The sequence below is a fragment of the Ruditapes philippinarum genome, unplaced genomic scaffold (assembly GCF_026571515.1).
Source record: "Ruditapes philippinarum isolate M1 unplaced genomic scaffold, ASM2657151v2 ctg2228_1_1_1_1, whole genome shotgun sequence".
NCBI classification, from domain to species: Eukaryota; Metazoa; Mollusca; class Bivalvia; order Venerida; family Veneridae; genus Ruditapes; species Ruditapes philippinarum.
The window spans coordinates 103,703-125,784 of record NW_026867324.1 but is presented as its reverse complement, the minus strand read 5'-3'; the positions used below and the strand labels follow the sequence as shown (position 1 = coordinate 125,784).

Below are 22,082 nucleotides of genomic sequence, written 5' to 3'. Positions count from 1 at the left end.
GTAGGGGTTCTGTTAATTTGTTCAATAAAACAAGTTGAAGTTATATCGATTAATTTATCACAAAAAGTCTTATCCCTAGCATTTGGCAATGTACATCCGTTATCCCAGTCCTAGTCTCCGAGGTTGAAATCACCCCCTAGAAATTTCTTCATATTTTTGTATGGAGAAGTACAGTTCGCTTTTAATAGTGAATTTTCAAGTTCATCTAATGTTTCTAAAGTAGCCTTTGGTTCACGGTAGAAAGATCCAACCAAAACTTGTTCGTTTTTATCAATTTTGATTTTAATCCATTTTATTTCACAGACAGAGTCTAAATCTGAACATTCCTCAGCTTGTAAGCCAGGTCTAACCATTATAATAACACCACCGCCGCGTTTGTTCACTAATTCTGACCGATCTTTCCTGAATATTTGATATTTGTCAATAGACGGGATATTTGTTGGTAAGAGTTCAGCACTCAGATCCTCACTATTCAAATGCGTTTCAGTGCCTAAGATAACATCCGGCGCTTTACTAGCTATAATGTTGTATAACTCCGTTTTCTTATTACGAATACTCTGGAAATTTATCACTTCGAATTTCAAGTGAGACTTATTAACGTGGAGTGATTTTGAAAGTGAATGAATACTATCCACAGATGGGTTATCACTACTTGATTCCATGTCACCCAAAAATGATGATGTAAGCTCAGATTCAACACTACCCGAATGTGTTGATGTTACGTTAGAAATATGTGAAATGTTACTATCCAGATCGGTAGACGGTAGTAATACGCGCGGTGTTGATGCTACAAACGATAAACTATCTGGTTTCAAGGGACGAGAGATTCTCCTCCGAGGTGGGGACGAAGATAAGTTAATGTTTACTGGTGGTACTGGTTGCGTACTGCTAATTCTAGCAGAGTCTTTCACTAATGGCGAGAAAGTATTTTCTAATAAAAAGTCATCTAAGTCAAAAGAGCACACTCTAGATAGGTTTGGGATGCCACAATCATCTTTTTTACAGATCCAAACTACCTCTGAAATATCAAGGTATGCAAGAGTTTCACTACTGATTTTTGCACAGTTAGCATGGTACCAAGTGTCACAGCAGTCACATTGTACAGCTTTAACATTCCAGGAACCAATATTTTTATTACAAATTCCACAAGGATATTTCAAGGTTTTAGGTCCAGGATTAATTTCTATGTCACCCGACTGGATCAATAATAAACACAATATAAAGTTTGTTCCAACATTGTTTTTAATATAACATGCGCTTCGCCATTTGATGGTTCTTGTAGCAATTGCAAGCTTCATGATACTGGGTTTCGAGGGTTCAATCAATGTCTGGAAAGAATTAGTAGCATTTAGTTCGCTAGGCAAAGCTATAACTAGTAAAAATAGTGCTAAACATAGCAAATGTAAAGTTCCCTTGTTCTTCATGGGCGCGGCCATTGTTGCTGCGCAATAGGATGCGCGCGCTTGTCGATTTTTGGAATCCTGCGCAAAATGATGCGCACTCAAACTAATGTAAAAGTAGGTGGGTGGGGTAAGGTGGTCGTAATTTTCACCCAAAATTACACGCAAAAGTTACAACAAATTTCAAAAGTTCCTTTTCCAAATGATACTATCGATCATAATCCACGTTTTCAACAAGTGTCGTCATCTATCTTGCAGTAATTACCATGAAAAAATTAAATTAAATTAAATTTTGTCGGAGCACATTTTCGAACGCCTGGTGTCGCACATGACGTCACATCCTTTCAAAACTTGTAAAAGGTTTATAAGCGAACAGCATGGATCCTGATTAGACTGCGCGGACGCGCAGGCTGGTCTTGATCAATGCTGGTCGCAAACCCATTATGTTGGTTTTGTCATGACGCGGCTCATATATTTAAAGTATTTCGTAAAATTAAAATGAGTGTATTTGTTAGGGTATTTCCGTTATAAAATCACCTATTTAAACCAACTTAAATCTTCTACGCACATACACCAAATTGATGGGTATAAAAGCTTATGACGCTTGCGGCATCGCAAACGGTGGAACATTATCTACAGTTTACGGTTAGACTTTTTATTTCTTGTTTAATATTTGATTGTCGCATTTTGGTCATAACATTTAGTGGAGTTATACAAATTATTCATCAATCAAATTTGTAAGATAGATATATTACGACTATTTAAACCATTTAGAAGATTTCAGAATTTATAGAAAGTATCGATTGCGGTTTAAATACAAAAAGTACACTCATTTTTGTTTGTATGGTTAAACATTTTAAACAGCATTTTCAATAAAAAAACATTTGTCGGTGTATATTTTGTCGATAAAAAGTACAGTGGAACTATGATGATAAGGATGATAAACAATTTTATGAATTGTATAAACTTTGCATTGCCACTTTGTTCACCCTGAGGGCATAAATATCTGTATGTGTTATAAGACAATTTGTTTTTCACCTTTTTTGAATAAGTCAGGATTTTAGCAAATGTTAAATCATGAAATGCATTATGTATATAGATTTCTTTCAACTAAGACGCAGTAATAAAACGAGATGTATGTGAAAAGGTGATTGAAAGGAACGTATAATTAAAAATATATTAGAAACACATCTGGAAACATTTAATAACTAACTAACTATTTATCTGTTGCTACATGTAATTCACAAATTCAATTGAATAAAAGATAATTGTCAAATAAAATAGTGTTAGAAAATAGAAGATTAAAATAATAAATGATTTAGAAAATAAACAGCTCAGCAATCTCCCTGAGAGGAATTTAACCATGCGACTAGTTTCGGTTAATATTTCTTGTGGCAATAAATAAAGTTAAATTGTAATGATGTTTAGCATTGAGAAATATATATGCATAAATGTATTTTTTTTATTTTTTAGAATTCCTTTAAGCAGAATTAATTTTCTATTAAAACAATAAAACACAACAGATAATGGGGAAAAGGGGAGCAAGGTTCTATCCGCCAGCAGAAAAGCCAGCATTACCTAATAAAAATGAAGTAAGTGTTTTCCTACGAGTTTTATTTTATTAATGCGGGACTGAGGATAAATGCGTTGCTTTACGATTAACATGATGGATTTATGCTTTTCCAATTAGCTTTTTTAATTACAAAATATATGCACAATATCAAAATGTTCGGTTGATGCCTAACAGATTAACAGTCATTGTAGAGATCGTAGATATCGATAATCATTTCATAAATGATTAGCCATGACCGTCCGATTGTCGTATAAAAGTATTTATTTTAGTCTTATGTTTAAAAAGAATTATTGAAGTCAATTCAATTTAGATGCTGATACTAGCAAAGAATAATACCGTAAATGAACAGAGCATACATATTGATAACCATAGTCTCTACATTTCCGTTGACAATAATCCCCGTATGGTTAATAAAACATTCAAGAAATTACAACGAATATCTTGTGTACGATAGCAATAAAACTTAAACCACTTTAAGCATTTTATATTACTTGTCAAATAATCATTGAGATACAAATGCTTTGTTAAAGAACTAGGTTATTTACGCGTGAGTAAAAAACGTAATATTTAATTTTAAACTGATCAAATGTGTTTATTTTTCCAGTCCAAAATCTAACTAAATGTAAGAGACTAATTTTGTGATCCATATGTATATAAAACTATATTTTATGGAATGATTTATTCATACATATTTCCATTCTGAAATGAGCATGATACATTACACAATCTCCAAATATTTGTCTTAAAGAAAAACTTCAATTTTTTATCAAAAATTGGGGTCGCTTTCAGTCGCTTTAATTTCGAGGCTTTTTCTACACATGCATAAATTCCATGCGTCAGCGCAACGCATTGTCCGCAAAAACGCTATTTTAATGACGTCATAAAATGACGTAGTATGACGATGTCTATTAACGTGTTCGCTTACGCGCAAAGAGTGAAGTTATTACGTGCTGAATTTGTAGCTTTATGTTGTTTTTTTTTGTTGTTTTTTTTTTCCAAAAATTACAAAATAACTCTTTACCTGACGATCCTCATTATTGGTCAATCATATCATAATTTCAGATACACTTGTTACGATTTCTGCCAAAGATTTCAAATTTTAAAGAAAATCGGCAAAAAAATGCTTTTGATAATACATGTGTACGCAAACAACACATATACAAATCTAAATTTTGAAAAACAAAAGACATTAATATAAGGTAAATGAACAAATAGATAAAATAAATACATGCATGCCAATGTAGTAATAATCAGTTGACATTAATGTCTCAGATGCATCGTTTGTTCCATAAATATCTTTATTTCTAACCAACAAAAAATATGTTCAATTAACAGAAAGGATTCGACATCGGAATAAACAACCTTAAATTGCTTAATTAAGTGCATGCAAATAAACCCGATCTTAAAATGTAAATTTTGTAACAGTTTGTTAAGAATTATTTTATAACATATCTTTAGGTAGGTTTCACCACGAATGCAACGAACCGTGAGAATAAAATGGAGCTATATGGACCACCAAATGGAATCCACATGAAAGGGGATATAATCATTATCGTTACAAGTGGAGGGTTCAAAGGTAAAAAGTTATAACTGCCACTTTTGCCGAAATTGACATTTTATGTTTTTTATAATGTACTTATTGTCCTTTATGTCTGACGAAAATATTATATAAATATTCAATCCTTATAAGGGCAAAAAATTAAAAAGTATTTTGTTATAACTTCTTTTCTACAAATTATTTAGGGGTAAAAGGTTCTAAGTGTACTTATTACCTGTTGTTTACTTGTTGTTCCACATGTTGTGAAGAATCTGTAGTGGAAAAAGGTTATAACTGATTTTATCACCTTTTTCCTCTGACAGAATGCTGCATTCATACAGTTCACAGGCACTATCTGTTATCTCTTTTCCCACGAAATTTATCTTTTAGAATTAAATGCAGCGAGAATATAACCGAATATGAAAGACAGAAAATATTCAGTACATACTGGTCAATGGGTGATTACATAAGTCAGAGGCAATTCATTTGTTTCCATGTTGCCAATAAAGAACCAGAGAATGTATCTAAACAGAGAACAAAACAAAGACCCATTTCGAATTCGTTTTTCACACAGGTAGAAAAGAGGGCGTGAGGGATGTTGCACTTATTCATTATCTCTCATGTACAGACTCAATCAAACCGAGTCTGCAATTTTTATGTAATTTTGTTGTGATTAATGCTTCCGAGGGAACATTGTTTCCAGAATTTTTTACTAAAAACTATCGATGTCGGTTCCAAAACAGTTGCAAACGCAGTTAAGCACAAAGTGGCAGGGTTATATGTTGGAAATGACAAGAGAGGGAAAGCTGTGCCTGGAAATAAAACCATGGAATATCACAGATCATTTGTAAAGAAACACAACGAAAGCTTTCTGACTGTTGAATCACACTACACACGAAGACCCAAACAGGAAGTATCTAACGCAAGATTTAAATATAAAACGAATATACTCACTGTATGTAGAAAAATGCAAAGGACAAAATAGAAAGTGTGTTTCAGAGGCTGTGTACAGAATCATTTTTAGTACAGAATATAACTTTTTTCTTCCGTCAATGTCCACTCTGCAATCTGTATGACACTTTGAGAATAGAAGATAGACTAGATGAGGCAACAAAAACAAAATATCAAGTACACCAAGTGACCAAAAAGAAAAAAAACAGTGCAAGAATGCAAAAATCAGCCGATAAAAAACGCACAAAGAAAGATCCAAAGTTTTCTGTGTCGGCATTTGATATCCAGGCTATTTTGAAAACACCACTCAGTTTCATTGGTGATCTTCGTTACAAAAGAAAACTGTGTTGTTGCAATTTGTCATTCTATGAACTGGGAAATGGTAACGGGACTTGTTATCTGTTGGATGAGACACATGGGGAAACCAGGCTCGTGCAAAGTAGGAACTTTTGTGTACTTGTATGTAACCTCTGTTGCAAGTAAGACATCTGGTATTGAAGAAGTGACATTATATAGTAATGCATGTGGAGGACAGAATTGCAATCAGTTTGTTGCAAGTTGCTTAGTTCACTGTGTCCAAGATATACCTCACATCAATGGTAAAACCACACATTTCTTGAAATTGGCCATTCATTAATGGAATGCAAATTCCATACATGCATCTGTCAAGCATGCAAAAAGCCTTACAATAGTTCATGTTCCATCGCAGTGGGAAACAGTTATATCATAAGCACGCCGGAAGCAACCATATATTGTCGTTCTAATAAAATACAATGACATACTAGATTACAAGTTGTACAAAGAACAAAACTTTGGCTCAATGCAAATCGATGTTGATGGTGAACGTGTTAATTGGCTGAATATATATAAAATACATGGTTGATTTAGGGATGGATAAGGCTTATCCGGTGAGTTAGAAAGTGTATCTTGGCGAGCCTTAGCAAGCCAAGATTCACTTTCGCAGTGAATCGGATAAACCTTCTCCAGCCCGACATCAACCATGTATTTGTTTTATCCTGCTTTTAATAATGTTTTTAGAATAATTAAATGGTTTCATTCTCCTTTTCCCCTATAAAATAACATCTATATGTAGTTTTGTTTTGCTGCTAAACATGTGACGTTATCAAATGACGTAATGACTGGAGATAGATAAAGACAAAAATACAGTATTGTTGTGAGCTATGGTTTTGTGGTTAGTGAGCTCAAGGCAGTTAGGTTAATGCAGAAGAAGAACAGAAGCAAAGAATAGTCTCTGCAGGCTCCACGAAAGGCTTATACAGAGAAGCTTCCAATATCTGCTGCAAAAGCTGATTTGATGTCACTTGTTGCCTCTGGAACAATTCCGAAGGAGTGCGAATCATACTATGAGTCATTGCCATGCAGCAAATCTATAAAAGACAAACTTTCAGTGCCTTCTGTTAGTGAGAGTGAAGAAAATGAGTGGAGGTCATAGAATAATTAATGACAAACATTCACATTTTGTGACATGAAAGAGTAGTCTTTATTTACTTAACTATGGTATGGGTCACTAATATCCTTAATTGCTAATGTCTGGGGTCTGTTTGACTTCAGTTCGATTATATACCAGAGAACATTCAAAATAAATGAAATTTGTAAACTTAGATTTTAGTGCGTATTTTCGTAAACTTTTTAGTTATTAATTTATTTCTGTAGAATCTAAATATTGAGCAGGTACATATTTCATATTTCTATGAATGAAAAGTGTGAATTTTGTGTACGAGTATTACTGTGCATTGTGTTAATTACATTACGTAAGGTTCTTCAAAGTAAGGACATAATTGATAAATTTGCAACAGTAACAATTACTGCAACATCTAAATTTTTCAGAGGAACAAGGCTATAACTGCACTTATAACCTTTTACCACAGTTTATCTCAAACTTTTATTGCTAAACCTTCAGAAGTAAAAGGTCGTAAGTGCAGTTATTACCTTTTACCGCTCAAACTTGTAGTCTTGACAGGATCTAAGTACATTTATTACCTTTTACTTCTGTAAAATGATATTATTTTGATCTTAGAACTTTAAAACAAACTATAATTACAGTGTTTTATCAGCACCAAACAATGTAAACTAAACAAAATATGATCTAATGTAGTCAACAAATATGGGAGAATCAAAATTGTTACAACAATATTACGGAAAATAAAGTTGTATTAAAAAAATATGTTTTTTGCGTTTTTCTCGAAATCTTGAAAATGGCAGTTATTACCTTTTACCTTTGAACCCTCGATTATTTAGTAGTCGTGGTATGAATTGATCTTATTAATTTTTTTCTTCATGTTTTTTGTCTTTATGTTCATACATGTGACATAAACTTAAGATCATTATAAAGACAAATTATTTTATATTGTTTTCATGAATGAAATTAGTTACTAGTAAATCATTTTTAAGTGCGCATGATTTATAGAGCAACTATGTGAAATTTGGCAATAACTCAAGAACTACTGAAATAAATGTATAAATATAATTTGTCATTCTGTCTTTTTTTAGGAGGGGTGGGGGAGATAAGAGTGGGGAAAAAAGACCTGCTCGGAATTGTCTGAATTAACTATGATTTCAATGTATTTCAATAACAATATATAATTAAGCATTTCAACTAATACAGTAAAAGACATTTTATATTTAATAACGAACAGGCATTAAGCGATATCCTAAATTGTCATTTTCATGTCATGTGACAAATTTATAGTTTCATACATGTGACTCGTACTCTAAACTTGCCATTATCAAAAATATTATTCTGTAAGTTTTCATAAATGAAAATACTTACAAGTAAATCTTTTTTTCTTAACTTGTATTGAACATAATTTATATAGAGTGAAATTATGATAGATACGTTAAATCACTGCATATCTCAAAAACTTTCAGTAGTGTTTATTAGTATGGTGGCGTGCGAGACAGGAATGTCAACTCGATTATGGATGGTGTGTTCGGCTGCAGCAGATTCAATATTTGGCGTCGGGATCATAGCAATGCTGATAAAGATGATATCAATTGCACAGCGTCAGGGTACAAAGTTAATAAGAGATGCTGTTTCCGAAATCGTATGTTTCAGTTGTATATCATGAATATTGTATGTATGATTTGTGTTCAATACAACTCTATAAACACCAAAATAAGAATGTTGCTCCGAATCATGACAACAAGTCTTTGTCAATAATTTTACATAACATGTTGTTGGTACAACAGAGATGTTCTTATTCAAAAACGTTCTGTCTGATAAGTGTCAAGGTATGACCATGCATCCTTATGCATTATCTCCGCTTTGAAGAGTATTCTAATAGGCGAGAACTACTGTTTAATACATTTAAACTTCTCCGGAGGTCAATTTCTTTTTCCTTTTTTTTCTTTTTAACATAATTAATGTATCTCTCGTATCCCATTTAAGAGGACGAAAGTGTTTGATGTTCATTATTTAATTAATATAAGTATTTATGGCTAAATAATTCAAAGGCAATATGGTACTTGATATTTTCAAAGTGCAATAAAATCAAAACAAGACGGTAGAAGTATTTGATATTTTACAAGATCAACCAGTACACGTTTAAAAAATTATTGAAACTTTGAAAACAGGCACTCATTTTAGTAAATTTAAGGGATTTAATTAATAAGGTTCTCTGAGTAGGATATTGGTAAAACACGTTTTACAAATGGGTGTGGTAGGGTAACATTTTATACATATTTCATTATTTTTGTTTAGAATAAATAAGTTTGCTTATGTGGATTGTTAGCGGAATAGTATATTTTTGTTTTTTACCAAAAATGAAAGAGAAAACATTTTTTATAATGATGATATTGTAGATTATTTAAAGGTTCCTTATTTCTGAAAAAGGGCCCTTCTAACATCCAAGATTAAATTTAAGGAGAGTGGCCAAAGCTCTATTTCCGTACGGATTTTTTTTGTTTAAAAATGGTATTCAGGTGTATTTAGGGTATATCTCTGACCTATTTTGTCAATTTTTTAGTTCCTTGTGGTGCCCGTTAGGATTGCCTACCTTTACTTCAATCAGTCGTTCCTTGGAAAGGTTCGCGTAACGATGATATCGATTGCTTGCGTTTGTTTCCAAACCACAAGACGACATGTTTACATAAATGAGGATAAGTGGAAACTTCCTGTTGAGAATATTGTATTTCAAAATGAGGGCGGACACTCTGTTGGAAACCCGGCAGTTACACGCTGTACAGAAACAGGTAAAACTACTCAGGAATAAAAAAGGAAAAGAATACATACCAGACATGATTATTCAAATGTTAAAGTCCGTGTGAAATAGCGAATTGCTGAATCCATGCCGAAAACAGCAGAATTTAAAATGGTTCAATATTTCAGACTTGGCTTGTTTGAGCATGTCATTGACGATAGTGGTAAATTCATAGGCTTAAGCAGAATCAAACATTCAAACATAAAATAATGGTTACATTTTTTAATTTAAAAACATCCGAGGACGTACTCGTGCCATTGTATGAAAAGACGTTATTTCGAGTCAATTTTTATATCTTTTATATAAATGAAGCCGGTGCTTCGGCTGAAATCATTTTTATGTTTTGACGTAAATTGTATATTCAAACGCTGCATAAACTTATAAAGTATAATATCCGTTTACATAATTTCTTTCGGAACTAAGATTTAAATTCAAACTTCGGCTGTCATCACAGACAGGAATATTTTGCTTTCGGGTAATTTAAAGCTACTGTTTGACATTGACTCGTTATCGTCGTAAAGAGTCAACCTCGAGATACACATTCCGGTTTGTACCTGCAGTCGAAAATGCATGCATTCAAATTTCAAAGAATTAACTTTAAACGTTTTGGTGATATGTAGATTCGGTCAGATTTCCTTGGAAGTATATGAAAATGATCTTATGGAAACAGGTAGAGCATTTTATTGATTGATATAAAGTATTGAAAAATATTCGTTACTAACAATTCTCAAAGTTAATACCGACCCTTATTAAAATAAATCAATTTTCATAATATTATTTTGAAATATTACGCGAGAAACCTCGTGCGTTACAAAGGTTTCGGCATTACGTATTGTATTTTTAAATGCATCAATAAATGAATATTCTTATGGATTTAATTTTGTTTCATTATTAAATCTCTTAATACATAACTGGCGTGAATATTGTTAAGATTTCAAAAACTGTAAAATCAGAAGTTTAATTATTTTTTGTACAAAAAAGTGTCAAGCACATATGGCTTATATACGAAAAATTAACATTGTGGCGCTGTAAATTTGCACAAAATATTTAAAATAGTTAGAGTAAGTCAAACATACGAGCTATATATTGTTGTATAAAATTGGGTAAAACCAAACAAATTAATATTTACCATTTTCTACGCAGTCGACTAACTTCACCTTCGTTTTGCTTTGATAGCAAGGTTTTAGCCGGTGCTTAGGACAACGCGCCAAAGATGTTACACTTAAACAATATCACTTATGATCAGACTAAAAGCAGTATGCCTCAAGATTTATCTAATTTTCATTAAAATTTTGAAAATGTATTTAAACAATGTTGTTATATGAATTAAGATTGTAACTTTCACAATGCAATCGACACTTTAAATCCATTACAAAATAGCTCACATGCAAAGTAGCGCTAACTGCGTTAGTCACGCAGTAGAAATATGGTGAATAACACTTAAAAATCAGTCATTACTCACGTATAAGATGTAAAGCATAACTTAAAAATTTAATCCTTTTTAAGATATTATAACCATTTCGCCTTCTACAGATCAAATGACCTGCGCTGAATTCCCAAGGGAAGAAACTTTTGAACAGGATGTAAATTCGGTCAACGGCAGTGAAAGTAGCAGCAAATATAATGGTAACTAACTTCTTCTTGATAATAAACATTCATTTTAAAAAGGTATAATTATTTAAAGGATTAGTTCGTTTCAAATTATAAACGCTAATTGGTATGCCATTGTATTTATCATTTATCTATTTATTGGTTTGTCCCCGGTATATTTGCGCATGTCAAATGAAAATTAATCATACTAATTCTTTTTAATGCTACAGTATATCTGATGCGTTGCGATTGTGATTCTGACTGTTGTAATTTCTTTCATCCAAAAGAGCGGATCCTCTCCGAATCACAAATCGAAAGATCCTTTGGAAACAATGCTACAATTGACTTTCCGATTTCTGACGTTTCAAAGAAAATAGGTTACATAAAGCAGAAACTATGTCAACATATTCTTCTTGAATCAACGCAGCAAGAAGACTGGTTGCATTTAAACGGATGCGTTTTAGGCTATATACCAGAAATTGCCAGCTGTAAAGACCGAGGTAAGACACTTTTACGGTACAATAATTTTGGTGCAAACTTGTATTTTAGCAAATGAATTAATAGTATTATAATTAAGAATCGTTTCAAATAGCGCTTTTCCTCAACAATATTGATGTAACTTGAAAAATGGCATAATGCAAGTGTTTGTAACGTTTTTTTTTTTTTGCTGTATGAGTTATTAATTCACGTGTGACTATTTTCCACCATTTAAGACATAGTATCGATAGCAATATGTTATCACTTGTATTTCATTAATATTTTGAAAATGTATTTAAACAATGTTGTTATATGAATTAAGATTGTAACTTTCACAATGCAATCGACACTTTAAATCCATTACAAAATAGCTCACATGCAAAGTAGCGCTAACTGCGTTAGTCACGCAGTAGAAATATGGTGAATAACACTTAAAAATCAGTCATTACTCACGTATAAGATGTAAAGCATAACTTAAAAATTTAATCCTTTTTAAGATATTATAACCATTTCGCCTTCTACAGATCAAATGACCTGCGCTGAATTCCCAAGGGAAGAAACTTTTGAACAGGATGTAAATTCGGTCAACGGCAGTGAAAGTAGCAGCAAATATAATGGTAACTAACTTCTTCTTGATAATAAACATTCATTTTAAAAAGGTATAATTATTTAAAGGATTAGTTCGTTTCAAATTATAAACGCTAATTGGTATGCCATTGTATTTATCATTTATCTATTTATTGGTTTGTACCCGGTATATTTGCGCATGTCAAATGAAAATTAATCATACTAATTCTTTTTAATGCTACAGTATATCTTATGCGTTGCGATTGTGATCCTGACTGTTGTAATTTCTTTCATCCAAAAGAGCGGATCCTCTCCGAATCACAAATCGAAAGATCCTTTGGAAACAATGCTACAATTGACTTTCCGATTTCTGACGTTTCAAAGAAAATAGGTTACACAAAGCAGAAAATATGTCAACATATTCTTCTTGAATCAACGCAGCAAGAAGACTGGTCGCATTTAAACGGATGCGTTTCAGGCTATATACCAGAAATTGCCAGCTGTAAAGACCGAGGTAAGACACTTTTACGGTACAATAATTTTGTTGCAAACTTGTATTTTAGCAAATGAATTAATAGTATTATAATTAAGAATCGTTTCAAACAACGCATTTCCTCAAAAATATTAATGTAACTTGAAAAATGGCATAATGCAAGTGTTTGTAACGTTTTATTTGCTGTATGAGTTATTAATTCACGTGTGACTATTTTCCACCATTTAAGACATAGTATCGATAGCAATATGCTATCACTTGTATTCACATGGAAAAAAAAACAACTTTCATACAAAGAAAGTTCATTTAAGTAGTGGAACTCGGGGCTAAACTCACGGATTTGAAGATGTTTTCACATTATCTTTCAATGCATTCATTCCATTGTATGAAAAGACGTTATTCGGTCGTTTAATATAATTTATGATAAATGAAGTTGGTGCTTCGGATGAAATAATTTTTCTGTTTTGACTGACATTGTATATTCAAACGCTGCATTAACTGATAGAGTATAATATCCGTTTTCGTAATTTCTTTCCGACATAAGATTTATAATCACACATCGTCTGTCGGCACAGACAGGAATATTTAGCTTTCAGGTAATTTAAAGCTACTGTTTGGCATTGACTCGTTATCGTCGTAAACTGTCACCCTCGAGATAGATACTGGCAGTTTGCATCTGCAGTCGAAAATGCATGCATTCAAATTTCAAAGAATTAACATTAAACGTATTGGTGATTTGTAGATTCGGTGAACAGTCAGATTTCCTTGGAAGTATATGAAAATGATCTTATGGACACAGGTAGAGCATTTTATTTATTGATATAAAGTATTGAAAAATATTCGTAACTAGCAGTACCGACACTTGATAAGATTAATCATTTTTTCAAAACACTATTTTGAAATATTGCGCGAGATACCTCGTGCGTTACAAAGGTTTCGGCATTAAAAAATATAATTCTAAATGCATCAATAAGTGAATATTTTCATTAATTTATTTTGTTTAAAATATAACTCTTTTAGTACATAACTGGCGTAATATATTGTTTACATTTAATAACTGTTAAAGTTTTATTATTTTTTGTACAAAATAATGTCAAGCACATATGACTTATATACGAAACAATATACATATATGCACAAAAATATTATAATAGTTACAGAAAGTCAAACATAGCTATATATTGTTGCATAAGGGTGGGTCAAACCAAACAAATTAATATATTGTCATTTTCTACTACATATCAGAACACCTTTGCTGATTTGCAAACGGGGAAAAATTTTGAACATTGTGTTATTTCAAATTCTTTTGGACACTTGTCTGTGAGGGGCAACAATAGCTGTAAACAGAGTGGTTAGATTAATTTTTATTTCAACTTTTAAAAAGTGAATACTCATTTCAAAACGTACACGAACGATTTAAAAAATAGTTGCTGCTTTTTTATTAGGTGTCCTTATTGTTATCATGTTTCTTTTTCGTCTTAAAAATACACGAATGTATCGCTAATCGACTTCTTACTCTTGTATTGTCTTTTTTTCAAGACAATCGCGATAGGATATGTGCAAGAGAGCCCTTGAAATCTATGTTTCTATTTATATCATGCATGTGTTTTCATTTTAGCTTAAAATTTTTTTTTTCGTCATTGGCTAGACGTGTATTTTTTTATCAATAATTAAATTTAGATTTATAATGCTAGTTGCTTGGTTTGACTTTCGTATTGTTCTTCGTCAAGATGAAGATAGTTTTCTTGCAATCTCGGCTGAAGAAATAAACACAGAACATGTAGAGCAGGACTTATGGAAATGGTCGCACCTTGATAAGACATATGGAGAAAACACACAAAGGAATTGTGTGGCATATCCGACAGTCAGGAGCTGTACAGAAATAGGTAAAAGTTCTCATAGATGACAAACTGCTGGAAGCTTATTTAAGAAAGTATATATTTTTTTAAAAATTACCTTTGATATTTGAATATCTATTAATCCACTTTCGTAAATAATTAGGATACTGGACATGCAATATCATATAACATGCAAACCTTCAAAACATATTCAACTTTATTTTGCTGTTTTGTAGATTCTGTAATCAGTCAGACTTCCCTGGAAATATATGAAAATGACATAATGGAAACAGGTAAAGCGTTTCTATGATACTGATTGATAAAAATGTATAAATATGTGGAGCCAAACCAAAACTGACAACGTTATTAACACAAATTCGTTTCTGTGTTACAGAGATCTAAGCATTGCTAGATATACCTTTCAAAGTATCATAAAACGTTTCAGTTAATTTTGTTTCAATACCAAATTAGGTCAATTTGTAACGGGCGGAACATATTACTTACATTTATTACAAATTCAAAAATAAAAAAAACGAACTCGCGTTTATTTGTTATTTCTGTTTTTTAGAGTTGCAGCAACACATTTTATAAAGATAACCAATAACAATATAAAATGTTTGGTTGTACATACACAAACACGTATTCTTATAGTAACTGAGAGTACAACATATATCTATATCGTTATGTATAAAAGATAGGAAAAAAATATAAAATAATTTCGCCTTTTACAGATCAAATCACCTGTGCTGAATTTCCAAGTGAAGGAACTTTTAAACAGGATGTAAATTGTAATTCTTCTGGACACTTGTCGGTCAACGGCAATGAGAGCAGCTGTAAACAGAATGGTAACAACATTTTTTACCTAACTTCTTTTTAGTAATAAACATTCATTTTGAAAAGGTACGATTTCTTAAGGATTAGTTGTTTTCAAATAAAGAACGCTTATTTGTATGACATTGTATTTGTCATTTATTTATTTATTACTGTGTTATATCAGGTATATTTACGCATGTCAAATGAAAATGAATCATACTAACATTAATAGCTCTACAGTATATCTAATGCATTGCTATTGTGATTCTGACTGTTGTACTTTCTTTCATCCAGTAGAGGGGATCCTCTTCGAAATCCATATAATGCAAAACAAGGACGCAGTCGACTATCTTCACCTTCGTTTTGCTTTGATAGTAAGACTTAAACTGGTGCTAAGGACAACGCGCGAGAGATGTTACACTTAAACAATATCACCCATGATCAGACTTTAAGCAGAATGTCTCTAGATTCATGTAAAATAGATGAAAATTTTGAAAATGTATTTCAAAGAACAATATTGTTATATGAATTCAGATTGCAATTTCCACAATGCAACCGGCACTTAAAATTCATGTACATGACAAAAATGTATCATAGTATAGTATGCAAAAAGTAGCGCTAACTGCGTTAGTCACGCATTAGAAATATGGTGAAAAACACTTAAAAACCAGTCGTTACTCACGTATATAATGTAAGGTATTACTTGATGTTTTTCTTTTAAAGATATTATTACCATTTTGCCTTCTACAGATCAAATGACGAGTGCTGAATTCCCAAAGGACGAAACTTTTGAACAGGATGTAAATTCTCATTCTTCTGGATACTTGTCGGTCTTCGGCAATGAGAGCGTTAAAGATAATGGTAACATTACTTTCTATCCTGACTTCCTTTTAGTAATAAACATTTCATATTAAAAAGGTTCAATTATTTAAAGGATTATTTCTTTTCAAATTATAAATGCTAATTGTATCACATTGTCTTTATCATTAATCTATTTATTGTTTTGTACCCGGTTTATTTGCGCATGCTAATACTAATTAATAAAATACTAATACTATTAAATACTACAGTATATCTAAAGCATTGCGATTGTGATAATGACTGTTGTACTTTCTTTCATCCAGAAGAGGGGATCCTCTCCGAATTCCAAATCGAGAGATCTTTTGGAAACAGTGCTACACTTTAGTCACGCATTAGAAATATGGTGAAAAACACTTAAAAGTCAGTCATTACTCACATATGAAATGTTAAGTATTTTTGAAAATTTAATCCTTTTAAGATATTATTACCATTTCGCCTTCTACAGATCAAATAACGTGTGCTGAATTCCCAAAGGACGAAACTTTTGAACAGGATGTAAATTCTCATTCTTTTGGACACTTGTCGGTCACCGCCAATGAGAGCAGTAAAGATAATGGTAACAATACTTTCTATCCTAAATTCTTTTTAGTAAATTAAATTTAAATAAACATTTCATTTTAAAAAGGTTCAATTAAGTGAAGGGTTATTTCTTTTCAAATTATTAATGCTAATTGGTATGTAATTGTATTTATCATTAATCTATTTCTTGTTTTGTACCCGGTTTATTTGCGCATGCCAAATGAAATTAATCATACTGATATTTTTTAGTACTACAGTATATCTAATGCATTGCGATTGTGATTATGACTGTTGTACTTTCTTTCATCAAGAAGAGGGGATCCTCTCCGAATTCCAAATCGAAAGATCTTTTGGAAACAGTGCTACACTTGACTTGCCGAGTTCTGACGTTTCAAAGAAAATAGGTTACACAAAGCAGAAAATATGTCAACATATTCTTCTTGAATCAACGCAGCAAGAAGACGGAACACATTTGAATGGATGCTCTTCAGGCTATATGTCAGTAAATGCCAGCTGTAAAGACCGAGGTAAGACACATTTACGTTACAATAATTAAGTTGCAAACTTTTATTCCAGAAAGTGAATTTATAGAATTAAGAATCATTTCATATATCGAAATTTCCTCAACAATATTAATATTTATGAGTCTTTTTGGTCCACATATCGAGCCTGTAAAACAGCTTTAAGATCTTTATAATCTTGAAATCTTGTTCTTAGCAATTGCAAATTGCGAAACTTGTAATAATTGTTGGGACCAAGTCGGACTGTATGTCGAATGATTAAACTATAAGAACTTACTCTCACTGTTTGAAGCTTTGGGCATAATAATGCAAAACAAGGACGCAGTCGACTATCTTCACCTTCGTTTTGCTTTGATAGCAAGACTTAAGCTGGTGCTAAGGACAACGCGTGAAAGATCCTACACCTAAACAATATCACTCATGATCAGACTTAAAGCAGAATGTCTCTAGATTCATGTAATATAGATGAAAATTTTGAAAATGTATTTCAAAGACGCTATTGTTATGTGAATTCAGATTGCAATTTCCACAATGCAACCGGTACTTTATGTTCATGTACATTACAAAAATATATCACAGTATGCAAAAGGTAGCACTAACTGCGTTAGTCACGCATTAGAAATATGGCGAAAAACACTTAAAAATCAGTCATTACTCACGTATGAAATGTAAAGTATTTTTGAAAATTTAATCCTTTTTAAGATATTATTACCATTTCGCCTTCTACAGATCAAATGACGTGTGCTGAATTCCCAAATGACGAAACTTTTGAACAGGATGTAAATTCTCATTTTTCTGGATACTTGTCGGTCAACGGCAATGAGAGCGGTAAAGATAATGGTAACAGTACTTTCTATCCTAACTTCTTTTTAGTAAATTAAATTTAAATAAACATTTCATTTTAAAAAGGTACAAATATTTAAAGGATTATTTCTTTTCAAATTATAAATGCTAATTTGTATGTCATTGTATTTATCATTAATCTATTTATTGTTTTGTATCCGGTTTATTTGCGCATGCCAAATGAAATTAATCGTGAAAAACAGATAGTTATCACTGGGGCCAGGTCTGGGCTGTATGCCAGGTGTCTAAAGATTCATGCTAATTTTCATGATTTTTATTTACAAAATTAATATATTTCAAAGACAAATATTGTTATGTGAATTCAGATTGCACTAAAACTCCATGTATATAACAATAAAATAGCTCACAGTATGCACAAAAACCTTACTGCGTTAGACACGCAGTTGACATATGGTGACAAACACTTAAAAATCAGTCATTACTCACGTATAAGATGTAAAGCATAACTTAAAAATTTAATCCTTTTTAAGATATTATAACCATTTCGCCTTCTACAGATCAAATGACCTGTGCTGAATTCCCAAGGGAAGAAACTTTTGAACAGGATGTAAATTATCATTCTTCTGGACACTTGTCGGTCACCGGCAATGAGAGCTGTAAACAGAATGGTAACAATACTTTTTTATACTAACTTCTTCTTGGTAATAAACATCCATTTTAAAAAGGTACAATTATTTAAAGGATTAGTTCGTTTCAAAATATAAACGCTAATTGGTATGACATTGCATTTATCATTAATCTACTTATTGTTTTCTACCCGGTATATTTGCGCATGCCAAATGTAAATTAATCGTGAAAAACAGATAGTTATCACTGGGGCCAGGTCTGGGCTGTATGCCAGGTGTCTAAAGTTTCAAACTTACTCTCACTTACTTCAACTGAAGCTTTGGGCATAATAGTGCAAACGAGGACGCCATCGGCTAGCTTCTCCTTTGTTTTGCTTTGATAGCAGGACTCAAGCCGGTGCTTGGGACAGCGCGCGAGAGCTGTTATACTTTAACAATATCACTCTTGATCAGACTTGAAGCAGTTTGCCTCCAGATTCATGCTAATTTTCATGACATTTTTGAAAAGTTTAAAGTATTTCAATGTAAAATATTGCTATGTGAATTCAGATTTCAATTTTCGCAATAGAAATGGCATTTAAAATTCATGTACATTATAAAAACTAGCTCAAAGTATGCACGAAAACCTAACTGCGTTAGTCACGTAGAAGAGATATTGTGAAAACACTTAAAAATCAGTCATTACCCTTGTATATCATGTAAAGTATTACTTCAATATTGAATCTTTTTTACCTTTCTTAGGATCTAAGTACCTTTTTTCAAGTTTTTCTTCAAATATCTTTGCTCGTCTTGAGTCAAGCAGCTTTTATAATGGAACCGAGTCCAATTTTCGTATGACATTTTTGTTCCATAGCTTCCGAAAGATCACCCCCTTTATTTGTATTTTCATTGTATTTTTCTGTAATTGAAGTACCAGCAGGCTTGCAATCTAGTATCAGTATGATCCCTTTGGAGTTCAAAAACACGTTAAAAGACATTACATTTACGAATTGTCTTACGCGGGATGAGCTGGGGCTCTTCCATTGCATAGGCTCATTTTTATTATCTCGATCCCAGTGTTGATGTTTCATGTTCTGTTAAGGAATTGTATGGATAATTTCTGGATTGACATTGTACAGTTTTAGAATATATTGACTTTGCTGACGATCTTGCATGTTCTAGTTTATTTGTACCCATTTCGCATATACTTTTGACATGCCTAAATTTTCATGTATCCCATTAAAAAAGCATTTTGAAGCCCAAATTTAAATTATGCTTGTCACTTTGGAATACTTTGTGGCTACTATCACCATACACATCAAACTTGCATTGATGGATTTTTCTGGCGCTTGTTCCCTCATTAATGAGGATCTTTATGGCTGCACTAAAATCCATATTATGACTTCCTATTCATGCTTTTGGAAATAGGTTTTTAACCTAAAAAGAGTGTACGTATTAACTGTTATCATTCAACCTATAAAGGCTTACACGTCACAAAATGAAAAAAGAATTACTTGTAATAAAACTAACAAATTCTGAAAACATAGTGAACTCCACTTGTATATGTTGTATTGATAATATCTTTTCAGCAGACTCGAAACGGCTTGATTGGTATTCGGAACAATCAGACGGAAAAGACCATCCCGATAGCAAAGTGAAAGAAAATGAAGATGATTTATGCAGTAGAGAAACGATAAAGTGTCAACTAGATCGGGTAGAAGAATGGCTAATAAGCAATGATTTTGAAAGAATGAATACAGACATTGATGATTATACAGGTTGTGGTGAACACGAATTCAAACCTTTTGAAAACTCAATAACACAATGTAACAAAGAATGCAAATGTGAAAAAATATCAAAAGATAAGGCAATAACTGATATATCCTGTTTAACAAGATCATGTTCAAATATCAAGGCGAAAAGTTTGAATAAAGACAACGATTCTGGCCAGTTGGATTCTTTTCCGGATGCACACCCGTTGCATGATCGTAGCAAAGCTAATTTACATGAACATTTTGAAACACATGCTAAGATAAAGGGCAACTTCCAAACAAATCCATTGCATTGTATCAGTATAACCCCGAAGACAGAATCAATGTTGTACCCTCAAGAATCTCAGCGCGATTCAAACGAAACCAAAACCATTGCTTCTTCTAGCAGGAAAAGTAATTCCCTGCAAAATATAAGCAATAATGAGTCCAAGCATAAAATCAAAACTTCCCTTTTGGACACAAATCCTGCTCCTCTTACATTACCAGATCCTTTTCACCGAGACGTGCTCGTCGTGGTCTAGGCACAGGGCAGAACATGGTAGGGGCTTAAATAAAAAATAGCTTTTAGCATGTTTTGTCCTGACAAACGTCGGTGTTTTATGTATAGGTTTATTCATGAACATACTTAATCTTCATTTCTCTCTATTAGATTAAAAAAGAGAAATGTGTTACGTGACACTCATTGCTACCTGTATTTTTATATTGAAAAGTTTGGAAGTTGCCCAAAATAAATAACTGTGCATTGATGATTAAATAGTTAGTCTGCTTTCATTTAATTTATGCTACACATTGTTATTTATAGATCATGAATTATTTTATGTTAAATATCGACTCCTGTTTATGAATTTTATAGAGGATATTGAATGAGTTTACGTTTAATTCTAAATTTATTGAACGAGTTTAAGTAAAATTATATTCTATTATTTTATTCAACGACTTCAATAAAAAAGTAATGAAGCTACGCGAATATAATATTTATCACTTATACATAATAGAACTGTTTATAGTCAAATTGAATCACTATTTCATTGACGCGATTTAAGTGTGATGCTAACATTGGGCGCTTCTTTATACTATGTTTCTATGATGCAAATGAAGTAAAGTCAACGAACAGCATGCAATACAATATGTCGGAGTCGCAAAGTGATAAAAACTCTGCATTCTTTCAATTAATGAATTAACGATCACGATATGTGATATTTAATGCTAATAAGTGTAGTGACTTGTCGATATTCCAGTTCAAGACTTTTAAAGCTATATTATTTTTTGGTAATATTTATTTTGTTTAAGTGACATTATGCCTCTCCAAGTGTAAATTGGAAGTGTATAGGCTGACTTGTCGATATTCTAGTTCAAGATTTTTAAAGATATTGTATTTTGGTTAAAATATTTTTGTTATATATATTTTGTTTAAGTGGTATTGGAAGTGTATAGGTAAAAGTAAAATAACAGCATTTTGTCATGTGTCTATTTCATAAATAAAAAGTAAACAAGAAGACCATATTTTTTATATTTTAGGCAGTTAATTATGTTTTATCCCA

The 22,082-nt window shown here is 32.1% G+C and overlaps 1 protein-coding gene across 9 annotated transcripts; it reads left to right on the top strand.

The window, feature by feature from the left end:
- The first annotated feature begins 1,885 nt into the window (after window positions 1–1,885).
- Window positions 1,886–21,802, top strand: LOC132735711 (uncharacterized). Of its 9 annotated transcripts, XR_009626492.1 has the most exons (18): window positions 1,886–2,045; window positions 2,874–2,992; window positions 4,432–4,549; window positions 8,351–8,526; window positions 9,448–9,673; window positions 11,215–11,307; window positions 11,502–11,771; window positions 12,273–12,365; window positions 12,560–12,829; window positions 13,551–13,607; window positions 14,539–14,694; window positions 14,883–14,939; window positions 15,378–15,491; window positions 16,210–16,320; window positions 16,766–17,366; window positions 18,090–18,200; window positions 18,722–18,832; window positions 20,359–20,383. XR_009626492.1 is itself a non-coding variant. In XM_060722696.1 (14 exons), exons 2-14 carry the CDS (start codon window positions 2,927–2,929, stop codon window positions 21,060–21,062), a joined length of 2,340 nt encoding a protein of 779 aa, XP_060578679.1. In that variant the 5' UTR covers window positions 1,908–2,045; window positions 2,874–2,926; the 3' UTR covers window positions 21,063–21,802. The 9 variants fall into 9 exon arrangements, 6 of the variants coding, with proteins under 6 accessions (XP_060578679.1, XP_060578678.1, XP_060578676.1 ...); XR_009626493.1 differs by lacking the exon at window positions 18,090–18,200 and having other exon boundaries at window positions 20,362–20,387; XR_009626491.1 differs by lacking the exon at window positions 18,090–18,200 and having other exon boundaries at window positions 20,359–20,386.
- Window positions 21,803–22,082: the final 280 nt, after the last annotated feature.